Source organism: Drosophila obscura, unplaced genomic scaffold (genome assembly GCF_018151105.1).
Source record: "Drosophila obscura isolate BZ-5 IFL unplaced genomic scaffold, ASM1815110v1 contig_179, whole genome shotgun sequence".
Taxonomy (NCBI): domain Eukaryota; kingdom Metazoa; phylum Arthropoda; class Insecta; order Diptera; family Drosophilidae; genus Drosophila; species Drosophila obscura.
Window position 1 is genome coordinate 5,605,574 of NW_024542766.1, and position 17,763 is coordinate 5,623,336.

Here is a 17,763-nt window from a genome sequence, read left to right on the forward strand (position 1 = left end):
CAAGTCCAAGGTTCTCTCTCTCTCTCACTGGACTCACTCTGGGATGACTAGCAACAGGCGCTCTATTGTTGACTCTGTCGCCCTTCCCCTCATTGTTACTCTCCCACTCGCCCACTCTCCCTCTCTCTCATCCCCTGTCTGCAACAACAAGTTCTGTCATGTTTGCCTTTTGCTTGGGCTAAAACAAAGTTGGTCAACGCCAGAATGGGGCAAAAACAACTCGAGAATTTTGTCTTCGTCTTTAATGAAGTAATTTGTGAGTCCCGGGAAACGAAATTCAAGTTGGTTGGGCCAAAAATTAATGGTTTTCCGGCATTCAAGGCACGACTAAAGCAATGAGAGAGAGAGAGAGCAAAAGAGGATGGAGCAGACAGACATAGTGGAGAAGATGAATGGGGAGATGGACTTTGGTCACTGGCTCATCGACTCTGCTCAATATTCATTGTCTGGTGCATACTTTTAGGCTGCGCTTGATATGCATAGCAGTCTGGCTATCTCTTTCACTCTCCCTCTCTCTCTGTCTCTTTCCTACCTCGTTATATATATGTGTGTGTGTGTGTGTGTGTGAGTGTCGGCAATTTAAATTTGCATCCAATTGAATTTCCATAATGTGCGTGCGACCGAAACGTGCATAAATTTCATTTTGACACGATGCTCCTTGTCTCTGCCTCCCTCTCTCTGTGTCTCTACTTTTTCCTGTTGCCATCTCTCTCTCCCTGTTCTTTCTGGCTCCCTCGCCGCATGTTATGTGGTGCTCGTAATAATTTTTATGACCCTTAAGTTTGGCATGCCCCAAAACCCCTTGGATCCCAGCGAAGCGCCCAGCCCCCTCTTAACCATTCATTCATTCAGCTCTCGCTCTCACTCTCTCAGTCTATCCTTGTCTATATATCTCTGTCTCTTGCTCTGCCACATTGGCCTCAGGTAAGCTCAAAAGTTAACCAGCAACGAAAACAACAAACGGCAGTACCGCTCGTAGCTGCAATAAAACGTGACTTTGCATGCAAAATAGTTGCGTAGCCCGACGGTTAAGACCAACCTATGTACTCCTCCTGCTGCTCTTGCTCCAGCTCATCTCCATCATCCTCGCTAACAGCCAGGTTACTTGGAATTGATTTTTATAGAGCAAGTAGAGCGGGGGTATGACTGCTTGCTTAGAGCCCTGGTCACAGATGGAGTGGATTTTCTATGGCATGACAATGATCAAGACAAGAGATTTTTTGAGCATTTTCATTATTGAAATCGGCAGAAATAGGAGAGATTTTTGGAGATTTTATTCATAAAGAATAAAATCGAATCTTTAAGCAAATATTAATCGTGTGTTAATTCTTTACTTTTTTCAAAAAGTTTTCTCTGCTTTACCTTCTGGGTGTAAGGGTGTAATTAGTGGAGATATAATAGCGGAAAAAGTTATATTCAGGAGCTTCAGTATTCCACGAATTTTCTTTTCTGTTCCAAATTCCCTTATATTATTATGAAATTTCTTTTTTTTCTTTATTTCTTTTTTTTAGCATTTATTCATTTTAAAAAATACATATATTCGTACTTCTAGTACTTCTTTCTCTCATTTCTCTTCTCTACACTGAAAGAGCATTCCCACTTCGTGATCGTGTGCTATTTAATTTATTTTTTTGTAATCTTTTTTTTCTCCATTTCCGTCTGTGCAAATATTTGAGCTGCGTGTAAATTAACTCGCGTAGTGCTGCGACGCTCCTTTTAACACGTTTACGCTTAAATTGTTAATATTAAGCGAGACGCTTTTCATTTGCCAAGAGCTCTAGCAACCCCCCCTTCCCAGCTCCTTGCCCCATGCCTCCAGACAATTTTCATACCCGGCTAAGAGCCCCGAAGACTGGGGGGCCTGTGTCGTTGTTTGTATTTCAATTTTCAACGCCTACACAAACAGTCGAGACAGAGACTCACACACACACACACACACACAGATAGCAGCACAACACACATACATACACTCAGTCGAATACACTTGGAATAACGTTGGGGCAGAATATAGTTTCAGGGGCCGAGGCTATGGATACCCTTAGAGATACAGATTGGTATTGGATTTGATTAAACTATAGAAAAAATGCTTGAAATATCTGCAGTCACCTAAAAGTTTCCCTCACAAAGGGCCTATATTTGAACCGATATTTCCCTATGGCAATTTTATTATATAACAAACCTAATTCGGTTTTTATTTTCTGAGTGAAATATCTGCATTGAAACTTCAAGTTCTTGCAGCAAGACTTTTTATGGCAACTATATGATATAATCATCGGATCATCGCCAATCCAAGTTATATGATTAATGGAGAAAAAAGGAAAATTCTGCACAAAAATTTCCATCAAAGTATCTGCAAAGTTAAAGGCTTTCGATGCTAAAATCTACACCCTAAAATCGTAGATACAAACCTATCTGCAAAAACTAGAATACCCTACTTTTCAATTGTACAATAACGTCAGGAACATGAGCATAAGTTTCGTTTGTTTATGTTGGTGTTTGTACTGCTTGTGCCCCCATCACGCTGCCCCACGCTGCCACACTCTCTCACTCTCTCTCTCTGTGCTCCTGGGGCAGCCCACCATACAAAAGCATAAACATTTTCAGGCATAATAAAGTGTGTTTATTTTTGCTTCGGCTAAAAGTTTTTTCTAGTTGTTTTCCTTTTTAGTTTTTTGTTTAAAATTTTATGACTTCATTTAGTGTGCTTTTGGTACGGACAGGACGGGACTCAGCTACTAGCAAGGAAGGAAAAGGAACGGCAACGGCAGCGGCCCAGTTAGAAGAGTTGTGCCAGCCATTACGCAAATTGCAAATTGGCCATTCTGTCTGTCGTCTGCTATCGACTGGGGGCCATCAGCAATACGGCCCAGAGACGAGTGAAAGCCATGAAAATTAAGATAAATACGAGTACGACTACGAACAGATTTCAAACAGCACGAAATGGGGCAAAGCTACTTGTACTAGCCGCATATTTTTGGGGGAATAACAGACGAGACGCTTTGTGTGTTAGATGACACATGTTGGCAATGGCTAGAGTTTGGCATTGAACTGCCACTTATAAATGTGGAGAGAGAATGGGAAGGTCAGCTGCAATATGAATCAATTCCTCATCGACATCCGCTACACAAATGACACTCGATGTCCGATTTGGTTAAGGAATCAATTGTACTATTGAAATCCCCCCTAGCCATATATTCATTCTCTACCACTAAGCACCTCTACATCTGCCACTTAAGCACATCCAGCACCCATTTCTGTCGCTTCTCGTACGACATGTAACTCAAATTAGCCCAAAAACTTTAAAATTGAGATCAACTGAAGGGCCTCAAGGACTGTCCTCCACAAACTAATGATAATCCAGCAGCCGCAGCAGCAGCAGGACCTTTGCCATTTCCACACAGTCCATAAATGGACTTAAATATGCGTAAAATTTTAATAGCAGCAGCTGCTGGGTGCTTCTGCTGGGGAAAAGCCTATTAAAAAGTCACACCGTCAGAGTGCGAGGCCAGGCGGGGCCACAGCTCTCAGTGTCAACTTTGCCTTGACTTTCGCTGACATTTTGCACGCCCAAAAACTCAAAATATAATTTGGCCAAAGGCCACACACACACACACACACAAAGGACTCCACTTTTGTTGGCCATACATGTCGCCTAATTAATTTCATTCAAATTTGCAAAAAAAAAATACAGCAAAAAAGCAAAATAAAATTTGTTAAAATAAAAATGGCAACGGCAGTGGTTTGGGCGGGATTTTCGCTTAAAGCCAAAAGCCATTTAAAGCTTAAATGCAGTCAGAAATTGCATTTTTATTGATTTTCATTGACTGTACCTTGCCTTGTCGATACTCTCTCCCCCACTGATGAATGCAAATGCATTAATTTTCCATGCTATAGTATATAGAAAGCTGAATTTTAATATGCCAAATAGTAGACAAGGAGACACCCCACCCTCATCTTTAGTTCCGGGTCTGGGATCTGGGATCTGGGCTCTGGGCTCTGGGGGTTTGCTGCACGTTTTCCTTGCAGACATTGAAAAATTAACCGATATCTGTCTTTGTTTGTCCTGACACTATCGAGGGGGCTGACTGACTGTCTGGCAAGGATTCTGCCCCTTGATAGTGGGTTTGTTTTTGGTATTCTATTAGCTTTCTGTATCTCTCCACTGCCTGCTTCAAGTGGATACGCTGTGTCGCTCCGTTTTTTGAATTTATCATTGCAATGGCATCGACACAAAACACACATTTCCCCTCCAAGCAGCGGCTGTTCGTTACTTCCTCCTCGTTCTGTCTGGCTCGCATTTAGCACGTCTTAGTCAATGGAATGGATGCTTAAATTTGCATAAATTGCTTGTTGGTTGTTTGCCACCCAACAAAACAAAAAAAAAGCAAAACGGGAAAAAAGGCAAAGGAACAGCAAAAACTATTGCATAATTTGAGGGCCGTAAAATATTTTACCAATGACGCACGCAGGCGGCGCAAATTTTTGTGCTTCTTTTTTCGTGTCGCAACATCTGCTGTCACATGTGGGCGGGATGGGCGGTTGGAAAAAGTTTTGACCGGGAATGCCATCGTTAATCCTTCATAAGAATTGATGATGATGGGCCCGAAGTTTGGCCAATAAAAGCGATGACACTTTGTCATCAGCTGAAACTAATAAATGGGGGGACATTTGATGAGACACAAGCTTGACGAGTAGGTGTGGCGCTGATATCCATAGTAGTCATAGGAGAACCCCCCCCATTCGCGTACAGAAGAGCCTGAACAGGTGAATAAATCTTGACAAATATTGCATACATTTTACTGGCAAGTTTTACTAGCATTGTTTTACTGTTTTTTTCCCCCGACACGCCGTATATAAATTATTTATTCATATTGGTATAAATTTTGATTTGGTTTTGTTTGCAGGTAGCGTGGATGCACTTTGAGCAATCGGCCATTCTCACCGTACACAATCATGTGATAACGCGTAATCCGAGGATAAGTGTTACCCATGATAAGCATGACAAGCATCGCACCTGGTTCCTGCACATCAACAATGTCCAGGAGGAGGACAAGGGACGATACATGTGCCAGATCAATACGGTGACGGCCAAGACCCAATACGGTTTTGTCAAAGTTGTTGGTAAGTCAGATAGACAGCCAGCCCACCCGACTGACAGTGAGTCCTTGAAACCGTTGCATGTCCTTTGCATATTTTATTTCATTTGTCCAACAACTGCTACATGGAATTAGTTGCGAGAGTCTGTGACATGTTCGCCATAAACCTAAATTAAAGCACTTTCCCTTTGCCGTAAATATTCCAATAATAGTTCGACCCATAAAAGTATGCTTTAAAAATTCTCCTTGTGGGGAGATGATGGGAAAAACCCAAACCCAAATTCAAATGCAGATCTCAGCATGTTTCCATGTCCCCTGGCTGTTGTTGTGCACTCTGCCCCCCCGTCTGACAATTGCATTTGGTGTGTGTGTGTGTGTGTGTCCGTATCCGTGCATGGGTATGGGCCCCGTATTGACCATGGGTGGTGTTTTATAGTGTTCCATGGCACAAGCCCCCCCAGGACGCATTTTGGGCAGCTGCAAGAACAGAAATCATTTACGGGCGAGAGCGAGAGCGAGACTGACTGACTGCCATCCAAATGGAGTTTTGTTGCCTCAGAGTAGATAAATATTCAGCTAGAACCGAAGCCCAAGTCGAGAGCTATTAAATGGATGTTTTTTCAGGTGTCTTTAAATCAAAAATCAAATCATTTGATACGTAAAAATAAATATTTTTTAACTTCAAAAAAGTGTATTAAATATTGTGTAGAAATTAATAAAAATCTTTTCAGATTTAAAAAATGATAAAAAAAAAATACAAACACCCCCAAGTCGAAAGCTAATAAATGGGTGTTTTTTAGATGTCATTATATCCAAATCATTTGATTCGTAAATAGAAATATTCTTTAATTTAAAAAAACTCTTGTGTGATTTAACAAATTATCCAATAAAAAAAAATATATATCCTTTGATCCATTCTCACGCTGCCTTACGCAGTTATCGCTTTAAATATCGATTGATTTCCTGCAAAATCGTCACCTTTTGCCGACGCCGTTCAATCCACTCTGATTTCCGCTGTTAAAATCGATGACTTCCACCATTTTCATCGCAAACAAAAACATGCAAATTGCTTGCGGTTAGTTTTAGTCCCTCATTCTCTCACTCACTATAAAAAAAGAACTAAACACAATGGTAACAAAATCGAAAATCAAATAGTGGCGAAACTTCCCACAAATACACAGCCCGACATACGAGCACAACAAATGTTAATTGCTCTCTGTTTGTCCATTTGCCAGTTCAGAGCAGTTTTCAATGTTAATTGTTTGGCGTATGTATTCACACATTTTTTTTGCTTTATTTTTGGTGAGTGGGCAACGCTGGAAAAGCGTTTCGGTTGCTGGGAAATCGTTGCAATAAATCTAATAAAAACGAAAACTTGCCGAAAAAACTTTTCAATGTGCTGCTGGGGGAAATGCAAGAATTTTCGAACAAGATCCGCTTTTCAAGTTGACAAATCAACATCATCCGGTGGACAAACAGAAACGACGGGGCGAACAGTTCACATCGTAACTGAATAGCATTCGAGAACGGCAGCAGTACGGGGCCCCCACCTTCTCCATCCGCCCAATGGCTATGGCTACTGCATGGGGGCAATGGGGACACAGCAGACAGTGGGCGTGCCACTGGGTCCACTCGCATAAATCAGTTTTTGTGGCAAAACTTGAAAAATATGTGCGCAAACAAATGGCAGGCAGCGTACGATGAAGTGAAAGGAGGAGAATGGACCGCTCCGGCCACACAGTGCCATGCAACAGTTAGGACATGCTATGGCGGAAGCAGCTAGAGTGATGCAGGGGGCAGGGGCCGAGGCCGAGGCAGAGACAGAGGCACAGACATAGACATAGATGCCGCATGGAAATGCAAGGACACATATGCTGCACGTTGCAGGATTTTCTGTTTAGGCTGTGCTTTCAGCTAGGGAATACCAATGGATGTGAACTGGGCGATACCCTGGGAAAAACTGCTCACATTCTTTGTTAGAAAGAAACTTTTGGTAGCGACTGTGCTTTAATGATTAATTGGGATAAACAGATTTGTACAGATACTCAGATAATCGAAAGTATAATTTCCCGAGCCTTAAAAATCCCTTTTCAGTGCCTGCCTGACATCCAAAAACACAGAAGAGCCATCGTTTATACATATATATATTTTAGCTTTAAGTTATAGATAGTTCAATGCATTGGCACCATCAATGAACCAAATGGCAGCTTTCCAGCTTTCACGCACATATCTTTCGCTGGTCTATCCCAGCTCCCTTTGAGCATACCCCTTAACACTTTGCCAGGTATAAAAATGGCTCTGGCATATTTTAAAACATTTTTTTTTCCTGCCTTTTCCGTATGCGTTTGCTCGTTTTGTTGGCTTTGACCAGACCAGAGACCAGAGACCCGACCAGAGAGCTGTCATAGTGGTATTTTTTCAAATATATATATATATTTTTTTTTGTTGCCTGTTCTCTCTCCCTCCTGGCAAATTTGCCTTGCATTTTTCGTTGGTCCCCGGACTTTTGCCACATCAGCGTGTGGCCTGCCGGGGCGACCTGTCTCTCCCTACACATGTCTGTGTGTGTGTGTGTGCTGTTACACCGTCTGTGTGAGATAACTGTAATCTGTGCGAGTGTGTGTTTGTGTGCGTGTGCAAAAAATGGCAAAAATGGCGACAACGTTGCACCGAAAAAAAGAAGGAGAAACGGTTAAAAAAATCGTGGAAACAGTTGCCGCCGCCCGTTGCTCTGGTCACGCCACATCAAATTGCGAGGACGCGTGGTGCGTGTGAGGCGTGTTATTGGAGCGTTTTACAACACTGGAGCGTGCTTAACGGCTTTTTAAAAAGTCCCATCAGAGGGCACACGGGGTTGGCCAGAAAAGCCGAAAAAAAAGAGAGACACAAAATATTGTGAGTGGCCCTCACGCTCTACAGCTAAAGAGAATGACTCCTCCATGTGTCACATTTTTTTTTTTTGGAGTAGACAACTTTGTGTGCCCTTCAGAGAGGTATTAGGATTTTGTAGAGTTGTCTACCATGATGAGGAAGCATTTTGAACCGAGGTTCCATTTAGTATTCAATCGTTAAAAAAACAAAGTATGATCAGTTATAATTGGTCTTCGTTCGTGGCATTTGTCTGGAATAATATCAGTTCACTTAGGGGCAATTTGTACGCTCATTTAACGCTCTCGACAAAAATTTACCTTACAAAAATTGGATTCATTTTTTTTTTACTATTCGTATTGGTAATGTAGATCAAAAAAGAATATCACATGTCGATAGAAACCTCTCACCGTTGAAAATATATGTAAATTCAATTTGTATTTTTAATTTGCATAATTAATTTAAAATATGCTTTTCAATTACAAATTATTTTTATTATTATAATAATTTAAAATAAGATTTATTTCTGCTTTTAATAATAAAAATTAATTTACACTTTTTAAATGTATATTTAATAAATATTTATTTCATTTTTTTAAATTTAATTTTTAAAATTTAGAACTTGCACGATCCTTGATTGAAACAATCCCCAATTGTAGGGCATCAACACCCTTAGGCACTCACAACCCATGATGGGTTTCCTTTCTAGTTAAAAACATATTGTACTATTTTTATGTTAGACCAGCAATTTGTGGAATAAATTATGTTGTCCATTAGTGGGTCGTTTCGCGCAATTGCATTTTCCATTTCCATTGTCTAAACAAGATTGATACTTGTGATGCGAATGGGTCGTTGCAGCGAAATCAAATGAATTTCATTTACATAACAAATCCAATTAAATGCAACAAAATTAAATGGTGCGCAATGTTGGATATATAAAAATCAGCAGCAAATATCCCCCCCTAGTGTCCACCACACCCGCCTGCTATGCGGACAGTCAATTTAACAAAACACGAAATAGGGACCAAAAAATAGAACATAATTACATTGTGAAGCAGATATTTAATGAAATTAAAATGTTGCATTTGTCGTTTGCACAATTGTTCTTGTCGGTGGAAACTCTGTTTGTTCCACAAAATGAGTGAATAAATAAATATACATTTATTTTGGGGGTATACTCGCACGCCGATGCGGCGGCGACACATTTGTGAATTTAATTTGCTGACTCAAATGCGAAATGCGAAATGCGCAACGTGCAACGTGCAGCGCGAAATGTGAAATGCGGCAAATGGAATAAAATGCACAGAACAGACACAAAATTTGTGGCTTGAGTATGCAACACAAAAAACAAACATTTAAACGCGTCTGAATTTATGAGCCATGCACACAAAATGCATTTAAATGTGACCAGCGCCTCCTGCTACAAACTACACGGACAGGCTGCTGCTGCTGCTGTTGCTGTTGCTGCTATGCCCCAGACCCCCAGGGGCAGCATCAGCGTCCACACCAAACAAATGACCGCACCAAATGCCAAGCCCAATGCAACATGCAAGTGAAGCAAACACCAACGTGTCCCTGGGCCCTGGGCTTGGCCCTGACTCTGCCTCTAGAGTGGCTCTCTCTCGCCACGGGTTGGCGCATAATTTCTCATTTCTGCTCACATAATGAGGCAATTTATTAAATTCAATTATTTTGTTGACATTGCCTGGTGCTGTACGTGCCACCATGAGGCATTATCTGGGCACTACTAGTATATAATATTTTATATATTCATGGCCAAGGGCATTGTAGACCTTTAAAGCCTTTTGAAGCATTCTTTATGCAGAAAATGTTGTCACATATAAATGATAAGTACTATCGATAATTTTTTTATTATTCCAAAAGTCTTGTTAAGTTCCTGCTTAAAAGTCCTAGTAATTTAAATGCCATAAATCCACACAAAAACCCCCCACTAGCAGTCACCAGCACTGCCCAAAAGGTATCCTTCCAAAAAATCTAATCAGCAATTAAATAAAACAAATAAAATATTGTTAGATGAACCATCTACCAGTCAGCCAGGCACTGCGCTGTAATAGTTATTCTACCAAATTTTTTAGCCAACAGATTTATGAGCCGCCTGATAAACTTGCGTCGCGACGCTGCGAACTGCATGTGGTGCTTGCGGCAAATATGAAGAGTAATTGCCGCTCATTAGATGGCTAGAGGATTATCCATGCCACGTCGTTATCCGTGCTTGAGACGAAAATACGAAAAAAAAAAAATTCAGAAGAGAAAACTTTGCCAGAGCACAAGCTAAATTTAATAATTAAGCGCATGCTGAGTGTGAAATATTTTAGACCCCAAAAATTAAAACTGCAATTAGAAATTGTGCCAAAAACGTTTGAAGGATTATAAGAAATCCTATCTAATGTCCTACCAAAATTGTATGTTGCATGTTTTGCTAATTAAATGCCTCATACACAAGGGGCGGGGGTTTGGGATTAGAAAAAAGTTTCATGGCAAACATTTTTGTGTGGCCAAAACTTTCTCTGTTGTCGCCAGCTGCTAAAAATATCAATAAAGAAACTAATATGTCAAAAAAACTATGGAACAGCAGCAGCAGCAGCTGTTAGAACCCATGTCCTTTACTCGCACAGTAGGGTCCAGTCGGTTACTGCGCTGTGGTGTCCTTTCTGTCCTGCGATTAGCACATCAAGCGTTTATTAATAGTATGACAAAAAAAAAAAAACGAGACGATCCGTTAGAAACTTTTTCGGTCATTATTGGGCGATATAAGAAACGCAAAAGGTATAAAGACAAAAGTTTACAAAAGTTTCCGCTTTTAATTACAGTTTTTTTCTTAAGGTTCTTCTTGTCACCCTTTAGGGCGAAAAGTTGAAGGATAATGGGGTTGCTCTGTGGGCAGGTTGCAGCATACATAGAACGATCATAAAGGGAGATGAAATGTGGCAGCAAAATTACCTTTAACCAGGCATACTGGCATATCTGTAAGAAACAAAAAAAAAAATGTGTTTTAAATGCGTGTCTATCCAAGCATTTTCAAGAAAGAAAAATACATAATTATATAGATAAATAGGTACAGAAATAAGTAATATTAAAGAGGCTAGTAAGTACAGCAATAGGTCTTTAAGGAAGTAAGCCTTTTCATTTCAAAATTAAGCTTCTATATACCTGAGGATTTCCTCTTAAATTCCCAAGTCAAACATTTATCAAGCACAATCGCTGGATGAACTCTCCACCTGTCACCGATATGGCAGATATTCGTTATTGCGCGTACCAATAGATAATATAGACGGCCTGTCAGTTACTAACTGACACGCCCCATCACTGGCCTCATTGATTAGTGGTTTGGGTGTGGGTTTGGGTTTGGCATTCAATTGGATTGGGGCCTCGCCTCAGATGGGTCGTCGTCGCAATTTGGGCTCTCAATACGAATACGTACAACATATAGACAGAAGGCGTCAATGCCAGACAGCCAACGTAACTAAACGTTCAACGGGCTACGTGACTCTCGGGCAATGTCCAGGCTTTGAACTCAGTGTGAAAATATCGCATGCGATAAGTTTTGATTACAGAAAATGTTCGGAATATAAAATGAGGCTTAAAGGCAAATGGCGAAAACTGCAGCAACTGTCAGCCAGAAGTCAGCAAGTGCGACATTCAATGGATCCATATGTCCTGCGTCCTGCGTAGAACCATCCTTAGACCGCTGCTGTCGCTCCTTTGTGATTCTGTGATTTGCATAGATTTTTCATTACAGATTTTGTGAGGGGGCCTTAACGTCAAAAAAGGGTTTCCCCCGGCAATTGAAAGATTCCGTTGGTCGTGGGGTGGGTGCGAGAAAGCAGAGTGAAGGAGTGACCCGAGTGAAAGGCGAGTAAAGGAGTGACCCGAGTGAAAGGAGAGTGAAACTGATGACAATTTGATGAAGGTTGCCGCATCGATTTTTAAATTGCCACAATTTCTTCTCCCCCCCACAAAAAAAGGGAACTTCTTTGCTCTTTGCAGTCAAAAAATAAAAATGAGGGGAAGCTTCAGCAGGCCAGAACCTGGTGGCAAAGCTAATTGGCCTTAAAGTTAAGTTTCGCAGTGACTTCTGAGTGGAACCAAAAACTTGGTTTTTGCCGAGTGTCTCGGCAGTGCATCGGAGTCAACAATGCGTGAAATGTTCATTTTTTCTTTTGATTTTCTCTATTCTTTTTTATGTTTGGGATATGCTCGATTTTTTAGAGCTTTTGTTAGAAATAAAACTTGTAGATAGGAATTTAATTAAATAATGAATAAATGTAATATTTCAATTGAAAAAATATTTATAAATAAGAGGAAGTGTCTGGAAGTCCCATTTTACCCATGATAATATAATTTAAATATAGAACGCTTATATAATATTTATAATTTATTTCCCAAAGTATCCATGAATTAATTCTGATTAAACTACCGCTACTAAACCTTTCTTAGTCTTTCTTTTAATATAAAATACCCACAAAAAGAGTATAACAGAATTCTTACATTTCCAAAAATGGCATTACGGTTTCTGGCTTTCCTTTTTCTTGGCAACAAAAGTGCAGAAAAAGTTCCCATTATTTTTGTTTTGTGTGTGTTTGCTTGTAAATCATTTGGTTTTCGCGCCGAGATTATATTTCTGTCTGACAAATAGATTGGGACCTTCCCAAAACCAACCAATCACATTCTTTTCCTCTGTCCCATGCAGTGCCACCGAACATCGACGATGCCCTGACCTCCAGCGACATCATCGTGCGAGAGGGCGATAACGTGACGCTGCGTTGCAAAGCGAAAGGCAGCCCCGAGCCGACCATCAAATGGAAGCGAGACGATGGCCACAAGATTGTCATAAATAAAACGCTCGAAGGTGAGTGCGTGCCACCCCATCCAACATTTAAATCAGGGCTCAATGCCCTGAGCTTACCGCTGCGCAGCCGCTCACGTGTATTACATGTGAATGTGTGCGTGCAGACCACTGATTTAAACACACAATTTTTGTAACTGTTTTTCCATCTTTTCGGACAGTGAACGATCTGGAGACGGACTCGCTTGAGCTGGAGCGCATCTCGCGGCTGCATATGGGTGCGTATCTGTGCATTGCCTCAAACGGAGTGCCGCCCAGCGTCTCCAAGCGGATCAAAGTCAGCGTAGACTGTAAGTCAATAGATGCTTTTAAATTTTAAACATTATCACTGGCTTCTCCCCCTAAATACAGTTTCCCCAATGGTTTGGATACCGCATCAGTTGGTGGGCATACCCATGAGCTTCAATGTCACGCTGGAGTGCTTTATCGAGGCGAATCCCACATCGCTCAATTACTGGACACGCGAAAATGATCAAATGATCACAGAATCACCAAAGTACAAGTAAGTTAAGAACCAATTACGCAACCCGACACGATTTTTCCTCAAGTAAGCAAACCCACTTTTTCTGATTGGCTTGAAATTGTTTGATACAAACTTTGTTGCATACGATTCAAATAAAGTGCGTCTGCAGCAAATTCATACAAATTCGATGGCATTTAATGAGGCCTTTCAGTGCAACACGGCACGAGCCGCAGAGAGATGCCAGCTCTGGTGAGGAGAAAATAAATAATACATTTTTCTAGGCCTCAATTTATTGGTGGTTTAATCTATCCTAAAGGTAACTGCCTGCTACCAGACCCGGCAGCGCTGTTTGGCCTGCATTTTGGTGCGTTTCTCGCAGCCAAATTCCCGTGAGAATTCCTCGAAATTTGCCAGCGTTTGCATCACTCTCAGCTCGTCGACGGCATGCTCCAGATGGGACTGTGCCTGAAGGCTGAGCGCCGGCATTTTGCCGCAAAAGAACTGCCCAAAGCTGATGAAGAAGAGCTGCCGCTGGCTAAACTGCGTGAGCAGGGGATCACGCGGCTCCCGTGGCTTCGATTTCAGGCCAAAGAACGTCTCGTAGACCAGACGCAATGCCTCATAGTCGGCCAGTTTCTCGTTGAGGGACCTCGAACCAGTGGCCAGCTGCTGTTGCATGCAGCGCAGACCCTGGATGAAGCGTTGACTGCCGGCAATCTCCTCGCTGGGTCCCATAATGTTGCCCGTGGCATCGTAGTCAATGCCGGAGGCATCGTAGCCATGGATCAGCTCATGGGCCAGGGCAAAGCCCAGCACCGCATGCTGTTGCAGGGCGCTCGTGTTGCGATGCCACACGGGCAGCTGCAGCAGGCCATAGGGCATCAGCACCAGATTCCGTGGCTTCACATACAACGGCGAGGAGCTGCTCGCTAGCCAGGACTCCGTCAGGTAGCTGACATTCCCCACATCTGTGACTGCTGTGGCGGCGAGCAGCTCGTGATTCTTCTCTACGCGCAGGCGCAGCAGCTTCAGCTGATTCGCATAGAAGTTGTGGCCATTCAGCTCCATCCGCTGATAGTACTCCTCCACGTAACCAGAGTCGTTCATCTGGACAAAGCCGATCTGGAGGCGCATGGCGCGCAGCTTCTCCTGCAGGACATGCACTATGGGCGGCGCCAGCTGCAGTCGATTCTCCTCCAGAATGTGGGCAAACCGTTGCTTGAGCTGCTGAAACAGCGAGCCGACATCCTGCTCGGCCTCCGGATCGTACAGCCGCTGGCCAATCATCCAGCTGCTGGCCAGCGGCATGGCACGCCTCATGCTGGCCACGCACTCGCCGCGCGAGATCTCTGCGGGTCCCTGCTGCTTGAGGAATGCCAGCCACTTCAGCATGATGTAATTGCAGATGGTATCCGGCGGCTGGCGTTCCACCAGCTCGTGCAGCGCCCTCATGTAGGGTATGTTCTGGATGATCAGCGTGGAGCGCACATCGGGTTCGGTGTCCACACGGATCTCCTGCATGAACGGCAGCCACTTCAGCTCCGGCAGATACTCTGCCAGATATCCCAGCTGCATTTCTTTGGCGCCCTCGTCATCCTCCAGCTCCTGCAGACGATGCAGTCGCCGCTCAAAGTCATCCACCTGACGGGCCAAGGCATTCGCCACCCGTTTCGTCTGGCCAATGTCCAGCAGCAGCTCGATCATGGCTCCCTCGCCCATGGGCAGCGTCTCCACCAGACTCGGCTTATCCAGATAAATCGAGTAGGCACTGGAGTCGTCCCAGCGCGGCAGTATCTGCTCTTTGAGCAGCACTCCATTCAGGCCATGCAGTCGCAGTCTGCCGATGGTCGTGAGCCAATGGAACCTCTCCCGACGCCAGCTGCGACTCAGCAGCGGCCAGTGGGTGCCATTGCCCGGTGCCAGCAGCTGCAGATACTTCTTGAGGTTGTAGGGCTTCAGCCGTTTGCACGAGCGATAGTAGAGACGCAGCTTATCGTAGATGGGCGGCTCCTCGTCCATCATGGTCTCGTTGGAGCGTCGCAGTGCCAGCTCCAGCTGTCGATTTAGTTGGTGATCGAGCACGCCCAACGTATCGCTGGGCAGCAGTTGCTCCTGCTCTCGCTCGCGCTCGCGCTCCTTTTCCCGCTCTCTGTGATTGGTGTGGTGCTGCTGGGAGGGCTGCTCCTGCTGCAGCTGCCAGTTGCCACAGGCATACTGATAGAAATTCTCACACGGACGCGCCGTGGTGTCCATGTAGCTCTGCAGCTGGTTGGCCAGCAGCTGGCGTATGGTCTGCGGCGAACGCGTCTGGCGACAGCTGGTGGGTGTGGTGCGCCAGGCCAGCGAGAAGAGCAGCCAAACGATCAGTGTAAGCTTCAGCATGCTGGACAAATTGCAACTGGGCTGGAGATTGTAGTCTGTCCAAGATTCAGGCAGGCAGGCAGGCAGGCAGGCCGGCCAACCGCAGCTGCGCCTGTCAGTCTTCATCGTAACAATGGGGTACAGTGGACACCCACTGTTGTTGTACAGTCACAGCCTCATTCTGGCACATTCTGGCAGCATTTGTGGCCACTGTCCCCCCGTACCTAGTGTGCCGGGTCGCATTCTGATTAGATTTAAGTGAAACACAGCCCGGGCCTGGGACTTATCAGTTTCACCTTGGCCTTGATACCTGATTGCCTCTGATTTGTCCAGCGGTTCTCTCTGTGGCTGAGGCTGTGGCTGACCTACAATATGTACTACGTGTACAATTTTCTGTCATTGAACTTGCGCCCAAAACACACACTGGAAGCTTAACCACCACTTTGCCCCGCTTATCTTTTGCAGAACCGAAACAATTCCGGGCCATCCATCGTACAAGGCGACCATGCGGCTGACGATCACCAATGTCCAGGGCAGCGATTATGGCAACTACAAGTGTGTCGCCAAAAATCCTCGTGGCGACATGGATGGCAACATAAAGCTTTACAGTAAGTACGAATATTGAAGGGTACCCCCACCCCCACCCTGTGTTATTTATACCTTCTAATATTGGTGCATGCCACACCAAGCCCCAAAGCGCAACATAAATTACAAGAGGAGAGGCGTGGGGGCGGTAGCGGTAGTTTTTGGGACAAATTCAAAACTGCATCATTATGTGGCTTTAATTATGGCGGCAGTTTTGTTGCCCACTGGCCAGAGACACAGAGACCATCATTTATGTGTTGGCTGCATGGATACATTTCTGTATGCAGCAGGAGGCTAGGTAGGGTGTCCCATCCCCCCCTACCTAACCCCATTCAGACAGGGATAATAAATGAAGAGAATTTTCAACTTGAAATCGAATAAGAGAACGCTGCAACATTACTAGCTCTAGTGCTAGTTCAGATTTGTAATTACTAAAATTCAATAGGCTTAGTCAAAAACGTAAAGAAAATATCAGAGGAAGAAAAATGGAAGGGCAGGCAGCATTTATGGAGTGGGATTTAATATTTAGTTATTATGATTTTTTGGAAGAGTTAATAAGTCATTGGATTTATTTTAAATTTAAGCAAATATTAATTTAATTTATTTAATATTGTTCACACCATTGTATGATATATTCCTCTTCATTGTTGTGGAAATGTGATTTTAAAAACAAAAGAAATACAAGTTCAGGCATCATATAATTATACACAAGAAATTGGGAAGCTATAGATTATATGGTTGCAGAATTCTATAATAAAAGAAAGGAATATATCGATTAATCCAGTGCAAGAATGCAATTATATGTATATAATAGGGGTATACGTATATTTATCTTTGTTTTGTGAATTAAATTGTTGATCTTTGATTATTTTATGGTGTTTAAATCTCAAAGATCAGCCTAATTGACACGTTAGGATAACATTTATAAATCCCTCCAATTCTGCTTATAAATATTACAATTCCTGCATCTTTTATATTTCCAAAAATCGAGGGAAAGGCATCTATAAATACCCCCCAAGAAAACTCGTTTAAATGGCGTACACATTTAACACATTTAATTCATCATTTACGGGTATTTTATGGTCTGAAAACCACCTAAATATCGAAATTTAAAACCTACCTTTCTACTCCACCAATTTCTGTATATAATAATGCATATTCGCATTACTACATGGGATATTTGCACAGCCCCATAACATTTGCTTTATCAATTGATTGCCACACAGTTCGTTAACACGTTACGCAACCAGAGAGAGAGAGAGAGAGAGAGAGAGTAATGCTCCAAAAGCTCAGAAACTGAACCCATTTGGCAATTAAAGTCCCTTTTGGGCCAATAAAGTGTCAATAATCTGTCAATTTGCCAAATCACTCCCCAGTTACGGCAGTTACGAGGCGCTGGACACAAAAGTTCATAAAACAATATAAAATATCGATGCGTTGGCATCCATAAAAAGGACAACTTAATTTATATATACAATACATATTGCGTATACGTATATGGATACATATATGTATATGTATGC

The 17,763-nt window shown here is 42.9% G+C and overlaps 2 protein-coding genes across 2 annotated transcripts in view; one reads left to right on the forward strand and one right to left on the reverse strand.

The window, feature by feature from the left end:
• LOC111082876 (neurotrimin) overlaps nt 1-17,763 on the forward strand; it is a 48,937-nt gene that overhangs the window by 29,837 nt on the left and 1,337 nt on the right. Inside the window, exons 3-7 of the mRNA XM_022379109.2 lie at nt 4,905-5,121; nt 12,676-12,834; nt 12,993-13,121; nt 13,183-13,333; nt 16,121-16,263. Of these exons, the coding sequence (XP_022234801.1) occupies nt 4,905-5,121; nt 12,676-12,834; nt 12,993-13,121; nt 13,183-13,333; nt 16,121-16,263 (799 nt within the window). The remainder of the gene's footprint in view (nt 1-4,904; nt 5,122-12,675; nt 12,835-12,992; nt 13,122-13,182; nt 13,334-16,120; nt 16,264-17,763) is intronic.
• LOC111082869 (neprilysin-4) lies at nt 13,563-15,687 on the reverse strand. The gene has a single exon (XM_022379102.2). It carries the CDS (start codon nt 15,674-15,676, stop codon nt 13,622-13,624), a length of 2,055 nt encoding a protein of 684 aa, XP_022234794.2. The 5' UTR covers nt 15,677-15,687; the 3' UTR covers nt 13,563-13,621.